The sequence below is a fragment of the Procambarus clarkii genome, chromosome 57 (assembly GCF_040958095.1).
Source record: "Procambarus clarkii isolate CNS0578487 chromosome 57, FALCON_Pclarkii_2.0, whole genome shotgun sequence".
Taxonomy (NCBI): Eukaryota; Metazoa; Arthropoda; class Malacostraca; order Decapoda; family Cambaridae; genus Procambarus; species Procambarus clarkii.
In genome coordinates, this window is record NC_091206.1 from 22,799,525 (window position 1) to 22,815,288 (window position 15,764).

Sequence of the window (15,764 nt, forward strand, 5' to 3'; positions counted from 1 at the left end):
GAGTACCGTCCCATTCCTAATCCTTATCCTGACCCCACTTCCCAGTGGTTGGGCATCATTCCTTCTCCACCGTCCCATCCCTAATCCTTATCCTGACCCCTCCCCCCCCCCTCTTCCAAGAGCTATATAGTCATAATAATAGCTTGACACTTTCCCCTGATAATTCCCTCCTTCTCTGCCTCTTGAGAATACTGTACTACTCCTACTACTACTACTACTACTACTACTACTACTACTACTACTCCTCCAGGAAGTTTGTTAAATAACTAGTCAACACTCGACCCATCCGCCTGTTTACATAGTAACTATTGTGAAAATCGCCAATAGTCACAATTCGTACTAACTTAGCTTTTAGATAGTAGTATACTGACTAGTAAGGAATTCTTTTAAGTTTAAATGAAGCAAAAAACAAACTTACATATTCCTAGGCCTAGTATAGCACACACACATGTACTATATTAGGCCTCAAATATTGTGTATTAGGCCTATGAAGGTTGGGTTAGTTCAGTTTGTCAAAGCAACACAAGTAAAATAAAAAAAATCCAGTTTGTCCAGCTAAATAGTTCAAATTTCTACTTTCTAATTTTGCTGTATGTTGGTATATATACTATGGTCCTCCTCATTACTATCAGTACTACCAAAATATAAGGATGGGCTGCACAATTAGTCATATATATAATTTACCATTGCTTGATACAGTGTTAAGCAAAAACATTACTGATCAAAGATTTGATATATCAGTACCTATCATGAGATGATTTCCGGGCTTAGCGTTCCCGCGGCCCGGTCCTCGACCAGGTCTACTTTTTGTTACACATCCTCAGGAGGCAGCCCGTAGCAGCTGTCTAACTCCCAGGTACCTATTTACTGCTAGGTAAGAGAGGCACCAGGGTGAAAGAAACTCTGCCCATTTATTTCCGTCTCCACTGGTGATCGAACCTGGAACCTCAGGACAACGAACCCGAAGCGCTGTCCACTCAGCCATCAAGCCCCTACTTGCCTGCCTGCCTACTTACTAAATACCTACTTACAAATAACAACACATATACCACAATACTTAAAAGGTGCAAGGTAAGGTAATTATCAAAAGAAGGCACCAAACCGGAAAGGCTATGTACCACCATCAGAGTGCGAAATAATCAAAGGGCGCAAAATATCACCAAGAATGCCAATACGAGAACAGAAACGCATAAGGCGAATGATATCAAAAGTATCCGAGTCACCAAGAATTCTATCGAGGGACAAGTGACCGCGACGGACGGTCGGAAAGCAAGACACACGCTCGTCCTGGAAGTCAGGACACTCATCAAGAATATGCACAACTGTAAGAGGGACTACGCAATTTGGCCAATAAGGAGAAGGGCGGCGCTCCATTAAGTGACCGTGAGTTAAGCGAGTATGGCCAATCTGCAGTCTTGCCACAGCAGTTTCCCACCATTGATTACAGTGGTAGGAGGAAGGCCACGGGGACACACTGCGTTTGAGAGTACGCAGCTTGTTACTAACTACAGAGGAACAACAACTCTGCCAATGGGCAAGGATGGAGGAATGAATAACAGGATAAAAGTCGGAATAAGGAATACCTTTACGGGAGATGGGACAAGAACGGATAGTTTCCTTAGCGGCAGCATCCGCACGCTCATTGAAAGAAACACCAATATGGCTGGGAACCCAGCAAAACTCTACTGATTTAAATTTACTAGAAATAAGAAACAGCCAATGTTGAGTCTCGATGACCACAAGATGGACAGGATTAAAGTACCCTAGAGCCATGAGGGCACTACGAGAGTCAACTACAACCACAAAGGAGGAATGAGAATGAGAAAGCAAGAGACGGAGAGCATAGAGATTAGCATAATGCTCATCTCTATGCATGTGGAATGACCTTCCCAACCATGTTAAAGACTGTACCTCTCTCAACCAGTTTAAGACAAAAACGAAGCAATAAATAATAAATTCCCTGTAACCTACCTTACCCCCTCTATTCTCAATCCATGTCTGTTTTTTTTAAACAACGCTGTTTGTCGACCAAATTGTATTTGTGCGGCTTTTTCAGCCATGTTTCCCCCTTTTTTATCTCTTTTTATTTGTTCTCAACACATTTTATTCTTTATACTCAATTAGTATTAAGATTTAGTCATTAATGTTTTTCATGCCCGAAACGCTTTGCGTAATTAGGGATTTAGGCATTGTATGTACTAGCTCTATCTATTAATCCATAAATCTTTGTAAAATCTCTTGTATATATGTACCTTGCCTAAATAAACATTTATTTACTTATTTATTATTTATTTATTTATTATTTATAAAGTTCTGCTGTGAAGAAGCTAGCCTTCGAAGGGAGGCGACACATATAAGTGTGGTCAGGAAAAGCAACAGAGTAGTCCACACCGTCTGCAGACTTAGACCCATCGGTGAAGACGGAAATAGAGTGGGAGTACAAAGAAAAGTGCTCAAGGAGAAGGCATTTCAGAACCGTAGGAGGGGTAAAAGCTTTAGTGACGTGAGTCAAGGACGTACAAAACTTTGCTAGAGGAACTCTCCACGGAGGCGAGGATGGAATAATACGAGGAGAAACGTTAGAAATATGAACAGAAAGAGAATCCTGTAAGCGAGATAACTGGACAAAAAGAGGGAGGCGTTGAAGAACAACAGGAACCACAGGAGGGGTAAAAGTTAAAGCACGACAGAAGCGAGAGGAAGGATGTTGTAAGGACCGCTCAAGATAGCAAAGACAGAAGCGATCATGGCAGTCCTGGAGAGAGAGGAAGCCAGTGTCAACATACAAACTGAGGGCAGGAGTCAAACAAAAGGCACCAGAGCTGAGATGCAACCCAGTATGGTGCAAAGCATCAAGACGGCAAAGAGTAGAAGGAGAAGCAGAAGAGTATGCAGGGCAACCATAATCGAGTTTAGACAGGACGAGAGAGGAGTGGAAATAGAGAAGCGTGCGCCTATCCGCTTCCCAAGAAGTATGGGACAAAACCTTAAGCAGGTTAAGGGCCTTAGAGCATTCAACTCAGAGGTAAGAGATATGGGTTGACCAAGACAAACGAGTGTCAAAGACTAACCCCAAAAGCTTAGCGGAATCCCTGTACACAAGGTGATGACCATAAAGCGACAAAGAGGGACGAAGAACGACATGCCTCCGAGTAAAAGTCATAGCACAAGTCTTAGATGCAGAGAACTTGAAGCCATGATCAGTGGCCCAAGACGACATGGCATCAATCGCAAGTTGAGGCCGCCGTTGAAGGAGAGGCAAATCATCACCCTGACAGCAAAGGGTAAGATCATCAACATAGAGAGCGGAGAAGACGCCAGAAGGAAGAAAGGAAAGAAGACCGTTGAGGCCAACTAGAAAAAGAGTAGTGCTCATAACACTACCCTGGGGTACACCCTCATACTGCCGAAAAGGGGCAGAGAGAGTGGTACCAAGCCGCACACGAAAAGAATGAAGTTGAAACAGAATATGATACCGCCAGGTAGTGTCGTACGTCTTTTCCAGGTCAAAAAGTATGGCAACAACAGAGGTCTTTGCAGCAAAAGCAGTACGAATGTAGACCTCCAAGTTCACCAGGACATTCGTTGTGCTGCAGCACTTGCGAAAACCATATTAAGAAGGGGAGAGATGGTGATAGTGTTCTAAGAACCACATCAAACGAACGTTAACCATACGTTTAAAGACCTTGCAGACACAACTCATGATGGCAATAGGGGGGGAGTCCTTGGGGGATGACCCGAGAGACCCTGGTTTCCAAGCAGGGAAGACAACAGCATCGAGCCAGTCTTCAGGGACTGACGACGACTCCCAGACTCGATTTTACAGACTCAGTAAATACTGAGACGTACACGGAGAGAGATGGCAAAGCATCTCATAATGAATACCACTGGAGCCCACTGCCGTAGAACCACAGAGGGCTAGGGCAGACTGAAGCTCAGAGAGAGAGAAGAGATCATTATAGGGAAGGCGAAGATGAGTACAGAAATTTAAGGACGAGATTCAAGAAAAGGCTTACGAAGAAGGAAGGATTGGGGGAAGATGAGAACCAGAACTAACATGAAAAGTGGGAACCCAGCTCGGTCGAGACCTGCAATGGGTCCGCCACAAGAACACCACGGAGGCGAAGGACCGGCGAGACATCGGGAACGAACTTACGCGGGTAAGTTCGTAATCTTGTGAATACGCTTCCAGACCAGTGGTAGAGGAGTTTTGGACATAACGGTGGAGACATAAGACATCCAGCAAGCACGTTTAGCCGAACGGATAGTCCTACGGGCCACCACACTCGCCTTTCGAAATAAAACAAAAGACTCAACTTTCTGCCGGGGGCGATGTCTCTTCCAGGCTGCACGCTTACAGCGGACAGCCCAAGTAGAGTCCACATTCCACCAGGGAACATACTTCCGCATTCCCCAAGAGGAAGAGCGAGGAATAGAGTGGGGGGCAGCACCAAAGACAGTGTCATGAAAAGAAGGAGGGCATGAGGTAGAGGCAGAACAGAGAGGTCGGAAATAGTAACATGGAGAGTAAAGAGGCGCCAGTCAGCCTCTGCAAACCGCCACCTAGGGAAGGAGAGAGGAGGGTGAAAAGAGAAAAAACTAACAAGGATAGGAAAATGGTCACTGCAATGGAAGTCATCAAGGACCCACCACCCAAAATCTAAGAAAAGGGATGACGAGCACAGAGAAAGATCGAGACAGGAAAGGGAGAAAGTCCGAGAGTCCAAATGAGTGCACTCACCAGAATTAAGAAAGGAGAGGGAAGAAGAGAGGATGAAAGGTTCAAGGAGGCGACCCTGGGTGTTTGTCAGCACATCACCCCAAAGGGCATGACGACAATTGAAATCACCCAGCAGGAACACAGGTTCTGGCAAGGAGTCTAGGAGGTGTTTAAGATCGGGAAGAGAAAGTGGGACAGTGGGGAGGAGATAAATGGAACAAACCAAGTACCATTTATGCACAAAGACACACGCAGCAGAACAGTGGAGAGGTGAGGAAAAAAGTAAGGGGATGAAGGGAACATCTGAGTGAATCAAGAGAGCAGAAGAGTTATGGGCCCCAGCAACAGCTGGCAGGGGGGGGGGGGGGATGAGAGAAAAGAATAGCCACGGAAGCGACCAGGACGAGCACCAAGCATCGGCTCTTGGAGACAGACACAAAGGGGCAAAAACTGTGAAATTAGAAGTTGGAGGTCAAGGAAATTGGCGTATTATCCACGGATGTTCCACAGAATAGACATTGGCAAAAAGAGAAAGGATAGCAACAGAGATCAAAGAAGAAACAAAGGTGAAAAGGGAATACAGCATGTGAAAGAAGCACAGGGTCAGGATCAGCCAAGTCAGGGTTAGGGGGCATGGGTAAACAGAGTAAAGGAGGGAAAGAAGCAGGAGGACAGACCAGAGGTGGACGAACAGGGTCTGGAGGAGGAAAAGGAAGAGAAGGAGGAGGAGGGGCAGAAAGAGGGGAGCGCACCTCAGCAAGGGCAGTATCCGAGACGAAACCGGGGGCTAAACAAACCCCCACAGTAGGAACAGGGAGCTCCTCCACCTTAGCAGGAGGAGAAGGAACGAAAGAATCAGAGATAGGGAGTTGAGAAGAAAGTGAAGCCTTCTTACCTACCGGGAAGGAGGAAGGAGAGGAGCTAGGATTCCGCTTCTGACTCAAAGAGACAGGTTTCCCAGCAGCAATGTACTGAGCAACAGACTCCAGCATCTCGAAAGGAGAAGAAGAGCGCGAGCGAACAACATGACCACTAGGAGAGCGATGGACATCGGCCCGCACTGTCAGGTGGCGTGGTGAGCCAAGAGGCGGAGGAGAATGACGGGAAGGAAGACCAGAAGGAGAGGAGAAGGAAGACCAGAAAGAGAGGAGAAGGAAGACCAGAAGGAGAGGAGAAAGAAGACACAGGAGACATGACAGACTGGGTAGAAAGAAGGGATACCCTAGACAGAGAACCAAAAGGGGAGGGGACCCTCTGGGACAGAACGGAGGGAAACAGGGGAGGTGGTGGTGGGTTGGTCCGGGTCTAAGGCTTGGAAACGGTTGTGAGACTGAATAAGGTGGGAAGGACGAGGAGAGGAAGAGCGCACCACGCGAGCATAGGATACGCTAGTGAAAGAGGGGAGACAATGAACTTAGCGCCGAACCTCAGGAAAAGACAAATGGTCCCGGTGCTTCAAGTTGAGGACAGCCGCCTCAAGTTTGTAACGTATACACGTGCGGGAGAAGGTAGGGTTGGCCTCACCGCAATTGAGGCAGCGGACCTAGGGAGAAGTGCACTCCAGCTTAGAGTGACCCTCGCCTCCACACATGGGACAGAGAGAGACAGGACTAGAGCATTTGAGGGAACCATGCCCAAACCTCCAGCACTTATTGCAGAGCCGAGGAGATGGAATATACTCCTGAACGGAGCATCTGGAATGCACCAGCAAGAATGACAGAGGGTGGAAGGGTCCTACCAACAAAGTTAATCTTCACAACCCAAGGGGCAGACGGCGATAACCATGAGGGGGATGAGTAAACATATCCACCTGGAGGACAGAATGACCCTGGGCCTTGAGGATATGCTTGATATCCTCGTGGTCTTTTCAGTCTTTTAGATTCCTAACACCAGTCACAACATGGTGTGGGAGGAGAACAGTGCCAACACTGGCATTTACCTGAGCGTTCTTTGAGACCCGAACAGGGGTCTCGCCAAGGCAGGATAAGGCGGCCAAGCGGGTGGCTGCATCCTGAGGAGCAGCAACGACATGGGTACCAAGACGGGTGGGGTTGAAGGTAACTGAGGCATCTACGGAATCTACAAGATGCCTATGAAGGGAAAAATTGTCAGGAGTTGAATGTAAAGGATGAAGGTCAAAGTACTTAGTCCTTGAAGCAGGACCAAACAAAGCATGGTACGAATTAGTATGAGAAGGGTGCATACGAGAGTAGCCGTGGCGGGGACGGCGATGAGAACCTTTAGAGAGAGATGGGTCAAAATGCGCAGTAGTCACAAGAAGATGGAGCCATGCAAGGGGACGAGGCGGTCACCACAGCAGGCTTGGGGCTCGACCCAACCACAAAGGAGGGAGGGGAGCAGGAAGGAAGAGTCCGGTCTGGGCCTAAACCGGGCCCTGTAGCAGAGGCTACAGATCCTGGTCTTCCAGGACTGTCCGACTCAGGGGCCTGGTCGCCCACCCCATGAGCCTGGGTAAGAGAAGTTGTGTCGTCATCCATGCAGCAAACAATATCAAAAGTTTGGGACCTGGAACCAAGAGATACCACCTACCAGGGCAGCCAGGGAGACTGAGCGCGGGCCAGTGCAGGAAGGGTGCGTTGTCCCCAGTGGTGCTTCCCCTTTTAAACAGGGGAGTCCTACTACATCGTCCATTCTCCCACACTGGTGCTAAGACCCCATTCCCTCTATCGCCCCAGCCTGGACACCCAACCATCCACTCAGGGTGGCCCCTCACAGGCGACCCCTCCAGCGGGTGGTCCGATGGCTCATAAGGCCCCTACGTGGTGCCCTTCAGCACGTCCACCACCCAAAAAGGGGCAGGAGAGGGGGCAAAGGCAACCTACACCGGTCACAGGGAGGTGTACGTGAGCCCCTCACCACGGCAAGGAGGCACCACAGAGGGGGTTAAAAGGGGCAATACCAGTCGTCTTGTACTCCAGAAATTAGGAAACCTGACAGCAATAATAAGTTTTTAAACTCAAATATACTTTTATTGTTTATTATCAAGACAAGTTGAGGTACACAACTGTTATCAATCAAACCTTTATCTGTATACAAATCATGGAAAACATTCTTAAGGAAAAGAACATCACCTGTGATACAGAAATCACAATATCATGATACATTTAATGAACAAATCCACAAAGGCCGTAATGAGGGTTCAAACTTGTGTCCGGGCTAAGATGCACACTAAGGTCCGACTAAGGCACTTCGGGAATCATCCTGGACGTAAATCAGTACAGCCACGATGGGTCACACTGCTGCGGCCAAATCACTTCGCCGCCACACCCACACAAGCAACGCCATATTCAAGTGGTGTTCCTGCCAAAGAAAAAAAAAAGATTCTCTATAATATTCTCTCTACTCCGAGTAAATACCTAACCTGTCCTCCGATAAAGAGCATCACTTTTTGCTCATATGCATCACACAAGGCCAAAAAATTTACAAGAAAATGAAAGCAACTCAAAAAAGTCTCCGTGGTGTAGTGGTAAGACACTCGCCTGGCGTTCCGCGAGCGCTATGTCATGGGTTCGTATCTTGGCCGGGGAGGATTTACTGGGTGCAATTCCTTAACTGTAGCCTCTGTTTAACACAGAGGCTACGTCCATCCCCTGAAACCGGGTAATGATGATCACTGTTATTTATTACCCGAGGCAAACTTACATTACTGTATAGTGTGCCCAAAGTATAGGCTTTGGGCACATGTGTTACGAACCAAAATTCCTTGCCTGAGCACGAAGCCGTGAAGTTCACACCATCTGTGAGTCCGCTCCCATAAATCCCACAACATGGACAACGCCATCTAGTGATGACGAGAGATGCCGGCAATAAGTGCTGGATGCCTGTCCTAGTTGGCTCGTGATGTAGCTGCTGCTGATCTCTGGTGAGGTGGCGCTTAGAGTGAACGCCATCTATGGAGTGAATAGGTGGACGTTCGTGTCTAAGGTAGTAAGTGATGTTTCCTAGTGATCCCATGTAGTGTCCCCAGTGTCATGTTCGCAGAAAATGGTACCATCCATTTTCTATGTGTGGAGGAGCAGACGCAGAGAAGGTAAACAAGAGCGTACAGGACACCCGCCAAGCTTGGTAGCTACTAGTCAGGTATCAATTTAACTATTAAAGTCAGTAACCAAGCGATGGCTTTATATCAACCCTACAACCAAGACTTCCTCAGTAACACACAAACACCACACCCAGTACTGATGACGTGTCTGCTTTCAAAGTCAACCTAGGACGGCTGTGAGGTACGTTGAATCAGTCTACCCAAGGCAGCCAAGGTCTCTTCACCAGTCTGCTTTGTAGAAGTTGTGAGCCACCCCTGGATGAACTCTGCTGAGTGTGTGATAGCCTGCCTGAGGAGTGGCAGTGACAGGATTCGCTGTCTCCGGGGCTGGCTGGTGGAAGAGACCACCCACTGCGGTGCCGACCGAGGAGAGTGAACAGCGAGTCACACGAGGCTCCTGCCTAGGGCTCGCAACCCTAGTAATAGTCGTGGAGTGGCCTAACAGCGAGGCTGACTAGTACCTGCCAGCTACAGGCTGGACTGTGGTTGTAGGCCATCACGACGAGGCACCCAGTGGGTTGTAATTTGGCTGGCCTGTGGCCAGGGAAGATTCATCGTGGGTCCTGGGCGACGGAAGAGAAAACCAGGAAAAACTACCCAGAGTGAGAATCGCTAAGTATCCAGTGTCTTCAGAGGAAGACGAAGATGTAAATACTGTGTAGTAATAATTCCCTTTTGTGACTTTAATTTACATATGGTGGTGGGAAAGGAATATATATAATTAAGTATACTTACAATACAATACAATTTTATTTAGGTAAGGTACATACATACAATAAATATTTACAAGGATTGTTTAACTTATAGGTATAGCTAGTACATACAATGCCTAAAGCCACTATTACGCAAAGCGTTTCGGTTATACTTGTGTATTTAATGTACCTCCCCTGTTGATTTTACTTGCGTTACAGAGCTCACCCATGAAAGCCTCTACTAACTTGGTGCCGGATACCCAAAACACTAATACCATCAGAAAAGAACCCGGTTGCATCCCAGTAGGGCCGTAACAACATGCTCTTAACAAATGAATCAAATTACATCCAAAAGATGTAATTTGTAAGTAATCACCAGTAAGAGGGAGGGGGGGGGGGGAAAAGAGGCCCAGTTGTTACAATGAGAGATGGAGCCACTCCATGTGATGAGGTGGTCATCATTGGGAGCTTGAGGCTCAACCCAGCCACAGAGGTGGGAGGGGGAGCAGATAGGGGTAGTTGGGACCTGGTGGACCAATTAAGCACTCACAAGTCAGGTAGTAGAAGAGCTCCCAGAACCCCATCAAGCAGGGAGAGTCAGGAGCTGCCTGATCTGGGACCAATGTAGTGTGGGCTACCAACCCGTTCTCGCAAATTCGTAAAGTCAATATTGACTTATTAACTACGTGCATAGGTGATATACTAAACATAATAGATACCCTTTAAAAGATTCATAGAAAACACCGACCTTACCTAACCTTGTTAGTATCTTAAGATAAGCATCTTATTGCTTCGTAATTACAATTATTACTTAACCTATACGTATTATAGGTTAGGTAATAATTGTAATTACGAAGCAATAAGATGCTTATCTTAAGGTACTAACAAGGTTAGGTAAGGTCGGTGTTTTCTATGAATCTTTTTAAGGGTATCTATTATGTTATGTATGTCACCTATGCACATATTTAATAAGCTGATGGAAAGCTGGGCTACAGAGCCCAGCTTTCCATCACAGTCCGACTTGGGGGGCCTGGTCTCCCACCCCTCACATCTTAGAAGTTAAAAAGAGGGTCAGATATCAGCATGAAAATGAATGAGTAAACATTTCATCAACAAACAAGGCCCCATACCCACCATGGAGCCACAATTAGAGGATAGGACACCCAACAAGACAAAGGCCCCCCCACCCCCCAGGGGTGCACTGTAGATATACGCCCTACAATCGCAACCATAGGAATCAACAGCCCGTCAAGATATAATGGAAGTTTAGCATGATATAATTGGGCTCAGCAATGAAGGAAAAGATTGACAATAAAGGTGTCCTCTTGCTCGACAATGCCGAGTACCACAGTTTTACGGGTGAGAGGGTGTGCCTCCCCAAAAACCCGGTGTCTAAACAGAAGAAAACATCTGAAAGAATAATCAAGAATTGCAAAACGTCACAAGGAAATAGCAATTAAACAGGAGAATTGGGAAGGAAAAATTAAACTTAATAGGAAAAAGCATTCAGCACAATTAGCGAAGATGGCAGCAAGAGCATTAGGCTTCAAAAGGACAGAGGACACTGTCCCATGGAGCATCACACTCTAGCATCTGCCAACCAAGCCCCCTCATGATGGCAACGGGCTGGAAAGGGAGGGGAAGATGAGAAAGACGAGAGGGTGAAGAATACTGCCCAGTGTAACACCAGTGTTAATAGGTAGAGTGGGTGAATTGGAATCATTCACAGAGACATACTGGAGCCTGTCACTAAGGTAAGACTGTAGGTATTGGAGGGATTAACCTCTTGAACAAATCCACAAGGGCCGTGACGAGGATTTGAACCTGCGTCCTGGAGCATCCCAGACACTGCCTTAATCGACTGAGCTATGACAGGGTAAAAGGGTTGAAACTGAAGTTATACTGAACTTACTGGATCCCGTAGCCTCTCCGAGGCACAAACCAGGCATTTACACACTAACGTGATGCATCTCTGTGGGTGATGATATAAGGGCGAAGAGGGAGAACGGCCTATTGACATAGCTCGGGTGCACGGGGGGGGGGGGGGTTGTGTAAAAGCCTGGTTTATGCCTCGGAGAGGCTACGGGATCCAGTAAGTTCAGTAGAACTTCGGTTTCAACCCTTTTACCCTGTCGTAGATCAGTCGATTAAAGCAGTGTCTGGGATGCTCCAGGACGCAGGTTTGAATCCCTGTCACGGCCCTTGTGGATTTGTTCATTTGATACATCATGTTTGTGTGATCTCTGTGTGTGATTAACCTCTTACTCCGTAATGTTGTAATTTAAGAAAGTTAATGTGTTAACAGTGTAAAAAAGTCTTAATGTAGGTCAACAAATAAATGAACAAGGGTACTCATTTCTTCCAAGAGCTGCATATATAAAGTTAATCATACTAATCAGTGCATGATTGGTCCTTTTTTGGGCCTGAAACTATTATGGCAAGAACTAAGTAAATTTTGTTTTGCTAAATAGGATTAAGGCTGCTTGTAGATTAACTTTTTAAAATATTTTAGACAAAATCTGCAGAGTTGATATTGGTCTATAATTGTTGACTTCAGTGAGATTGACACTTTAATGGACTAAGGTTACTCTTGCTTTTTTTTTCCTTAGAATATCAGGAAAGGTTTGGAGTTCAAATGATTTGTTGTAGGACAATGAAATGGCTGGAGCTAAAAATCTAGATGTCTCTTTGAAAATTAGGGTTGGTATGTGAACATATGGTATCTGTGCATGGGGTTCATTCATCCACTGCAAATTACCTGATGCTCATCACCACCCAATAAAAATATGCTATCAGAACAATAAAATTGTCTTCAAACAACACACAGCCTCTCTGTTTAAATCCCTGAACATGCTAAATATACACTCGCTCTACACATTCATTCTCTTGTGCTATTTACATGTACAAAACCTTGTTCCTAAATGCTAATCCTGATCTGAAACTCTCCATTGATAGATGTAATAGAACCCACGAGCACCACAACATAAATAAATATCTGTTTGATATAAATTGACAGTCATGCTAATATAATTGCCAGTAAGGTTCATGTAATTCACAATCATCTTAATATAATTGCCAGTAAGGTTTATGTAATTCACAATCATCTTAATTAATATAATTGCCAGTTTGGATAATATAATTGACAGAGGATTATACGAATCAGGATAATATTATTGCTAATCAAGATAATATAACTTTGAATCAGGCTTTTTCACCCACAGGGTTATTGATCAATGGAACTGACTACCCGCCAATGCCATAACTGCCAAAATGTGCTGAATTTCTAAATATACCTGGAAAAAATCAAGCAAAATGGGGGGGGTGGGAAGGGAACCCTTCAACAGCTGCCAGCTTCCCGTTTTTATCGAGGCCACTAGGGTTAGTGGCCCTCAGGGCAAATTGGGTAAAATATTATTCCAGACAATTACTGCATAACTGATAACGTTAGGCTTAGAGTAATATAAATTCTGGTAAATTAGAGTGATGTAAATTTCTAGAGTAATATAAATTTAAATTTCATATTAACTTGACTGACAGTTATAAATGCCAATCTGCCTTCAATAACTCTTCGGTGAAATATTTATAATCTAGAGTATTATTCATAAATATGCCTAAACCAAAAATATAAAATAGACATCAGTTTGCATATGAATCTGATGAGAAAATTCCTTGATTAACCTACATTTCCATATCAATCAAATGGTCTATCTTAAGTACATCTCAGACTGTCTTCTTCACCAGCACCAATGCTAAATAATATTACAACAATAATGTCCATAACATAGCTACAGAGTATATTACATTTTAAATAAATTTTCAGAGAGAACAAAAACAGAAAGCACATTATTATTTACATAAATATGAAGAAAAACATTTAAAGCTTTGATTTATCTTTGCTACACTAAAGAGATATTTCTATACTTATAAGCAATTTTGAATTTTCCTATAGTGACAGCTTCTCTAGTTCTTGCTTGGTCACCAAACTTTCATAAAAGAACAATATAATAAAATATCTTGATCTTTACCTTTCATGGTGAAGTGTATTTCTCAAACAAAATAGAATTACCTTTGAAGAACATCCAACTGACATTGTGATAGCACACTGTTAGATTAAAGTTAAGTTAATATACCTGTATGTGCCTCATTATCCTTCAACATTCTCTTAATTACCTTCCACACTCTAAGTGTTTAGCCTATTATCTGCATGTATCATTTTGTGCCTCTTCATATCACCAAGACGACTGAATCTCTTCCCACACTCTGGACACTCGTGAGGCTTGTCACCTGAATGCACTGACATGTGCTGTATTATAGTTCCACGTTCTCTAAATTTTTTGCCACACTCAGCACATTGAAAAGGTCTCTCATCCGCATGCACCATCCTGTGAGTCTTCATATGTCCATGCTGACTGAATCTCTTCCCACACTCTGGACACTTGTGAAATTTATCACCTGAATGCACTAACATGTGACGCTTCATATCACCAAGACGACTGAATCTCTTCCCACACTCTGGACAATCATGAGGTTTGTCACCTGAATGCACTAACATGTGAGTCTTCATATTTCCAAGAATACTGAATTTCTTCCCACACTCTGGACATTCATGAGGTTTATCACCTGAATGCACTAACATGTGCCTTATTATAGTTCCACGTTCTCTAAATTTTTTGCCACACTCGGCACATTGAAAAGGTCTCTCATCCGCATGCACCATCCTGTGAGTCTTCATATGAGCATGCTGACTGAATCTCTTCCCACACTCTGGACACTTGTAAAGTTTATCACCTGAATGCACTAACATGTGACGCTTCATATCACCAAGACGACTGAATTTCTTCCCACACTCTGGACACTCATAAGGTTTATCATCTGAATGCACTAACATGTGAGTCTTCATACTTCCAAGCTCACTGAATCTTTTCCCACATTCTGGACACTCATAAGGTTTATCATCTGAATGCACTAACATGTGACGCTTTACATCTCCACGACGGGTGAATACCTTCGGACACTGTGGACACTGGTGAGGTTTCTCACCTGAATGCACTAACATGTGACGCTCCACATGTGAAGGACTGGGGAATACCTTCGGACACTGTGGACACTGGTTAGTCTTCATCTTCTTTATGACAGGTGCAGTTTGTGTGAAGGTTTTCTCCCCCGGATGTTGGAAGAAGCGTCAAGGCTTGAGTGTTGTTTCTTAGAGTTAGACTTGATGTGAGCACTTGGCGCTCAATGGTGGTGCTTTTTCTTTATGATAGGTGCAGTTTGTGTCAAGGTTTTCCCTTAATGCTCGTGCTGGACATCACCGGCGGGTGCTGCTAAAATGGTGGCGGTTGTTTACCCTCTCATCACCTGAGCGTTCCAATGTTTTTGTCTGGTTCCACATATCATTTTTCCTACTTTTTTTGTTTATAACTGGTCATTTACAATTAACACTTGTATTTATATTCATGTTTTCAATCAAAGAATGTACTTGAAATTGTTTCTTTAAACATAAAGCCTTTTGAAGGATATAGCTCTCCCACATTGGATGCACTACGTGCACAGAGTTGATTAACAAGAGTTTCATATTCACTTTTATCTATATATATATATATATATATATATATATATATATATATATATATATATATATATATATATATATATATATATATATATATATATATATATATATAGTATGTTGTACCTAGTAGCCAGAACGCACTTCTCGGCCTACTATGCAAGGCCCTATTTGCCTAATAAGCCAAGTTTTCCTGAATTAATATATTTTCTCTAAATTTTTTCTTATGAAATGATAAAGCTACCCATTTCATTATGTATGAGGTCAATTTTTTTTTATTGGAGTTAAAATTAACGTAGATATATGACCGAACCTAACCAACCCTACCTAACCTAACCTAACCTATCTTTACAGGTTAGGTTAGGTTAGGTAGCTGAAAAAGTTAGGTTAGGTTAGGTAGGTTAGGTAGTCGAAAAACAATTAATTCATGAAAACTTGGCTTATTAGGCAAATCGGGCCTTGCATAGTAGGCAGAGAAGTGCGTTCTGGCTACTAGGTACAACATATATATAATATATATATATATATATATATATATATATATATATATATATATATATATATATATATATATATTTTGGTAGCAGTCTTTCCTGTAGACATATATTATTAAATATGACTGAAAAAGTAAGATTAATAATTCTAACACGAATTTTCTCTATCTTTCTTATGTTTCTTTTCACTGTTGATGGTTATTCAAAGATCAATTCTTCAAAATTC

At 43.9% G+C, this 15,764-nt stretch overlaps 1 protein-coding gene across 2 annotated transcripts; it reads right to left on the reverse strand.

The window, feature by feature from the left end:
• Positions 1 to 7,704: 7,704 nt before the first annotated feature.
• LOC123744922 (zinc finger protein 492-like) lies at positions 7,705 to 14,817 on the reverse strand. Of its 2 annotated transcripts, none has more exons than XR_011223133.1 (2): positions 13,542 to 14,817; positions 7,705 to 8,041 (listed from the first exon to the last, which is right to left on the reverse strand). XR_011223133.1 is itself a non-coding variant. In XM_069306343.1 (2 exons), exon 1 carries the CDS (start codon positions 14,595 to 14,597, stop codon positions 13,656 to 13,658), a length of 942 nt encoding a protein of 313 aa, XP_069162444.1. In that variant the 5' UTR covers positions 14,598 to 14,817; the 3' UTR covers positions 7,705 to 8,041; positions 13,646 to 13,655. The 2 variants fall into 2 exon arrangements, 1 of the variants encoding a protein (XP_069162444.1); XM_069306343.1 differs by having other exon boundaries at positions 13,646 to 14,817.
• Between the last annotated feature and the right edge of the window lie 947 nt (positions 14,818 to 15,764).

Coding starts and splice junctions, on each gene's coding strand:
- LOC123744922 (XM_069306343.1), bottom strand. CDS start 14,597: ATGAAGACTAACCAGTGTCCACAGTGTCCGAAGGTATTCCCCAGTCCT.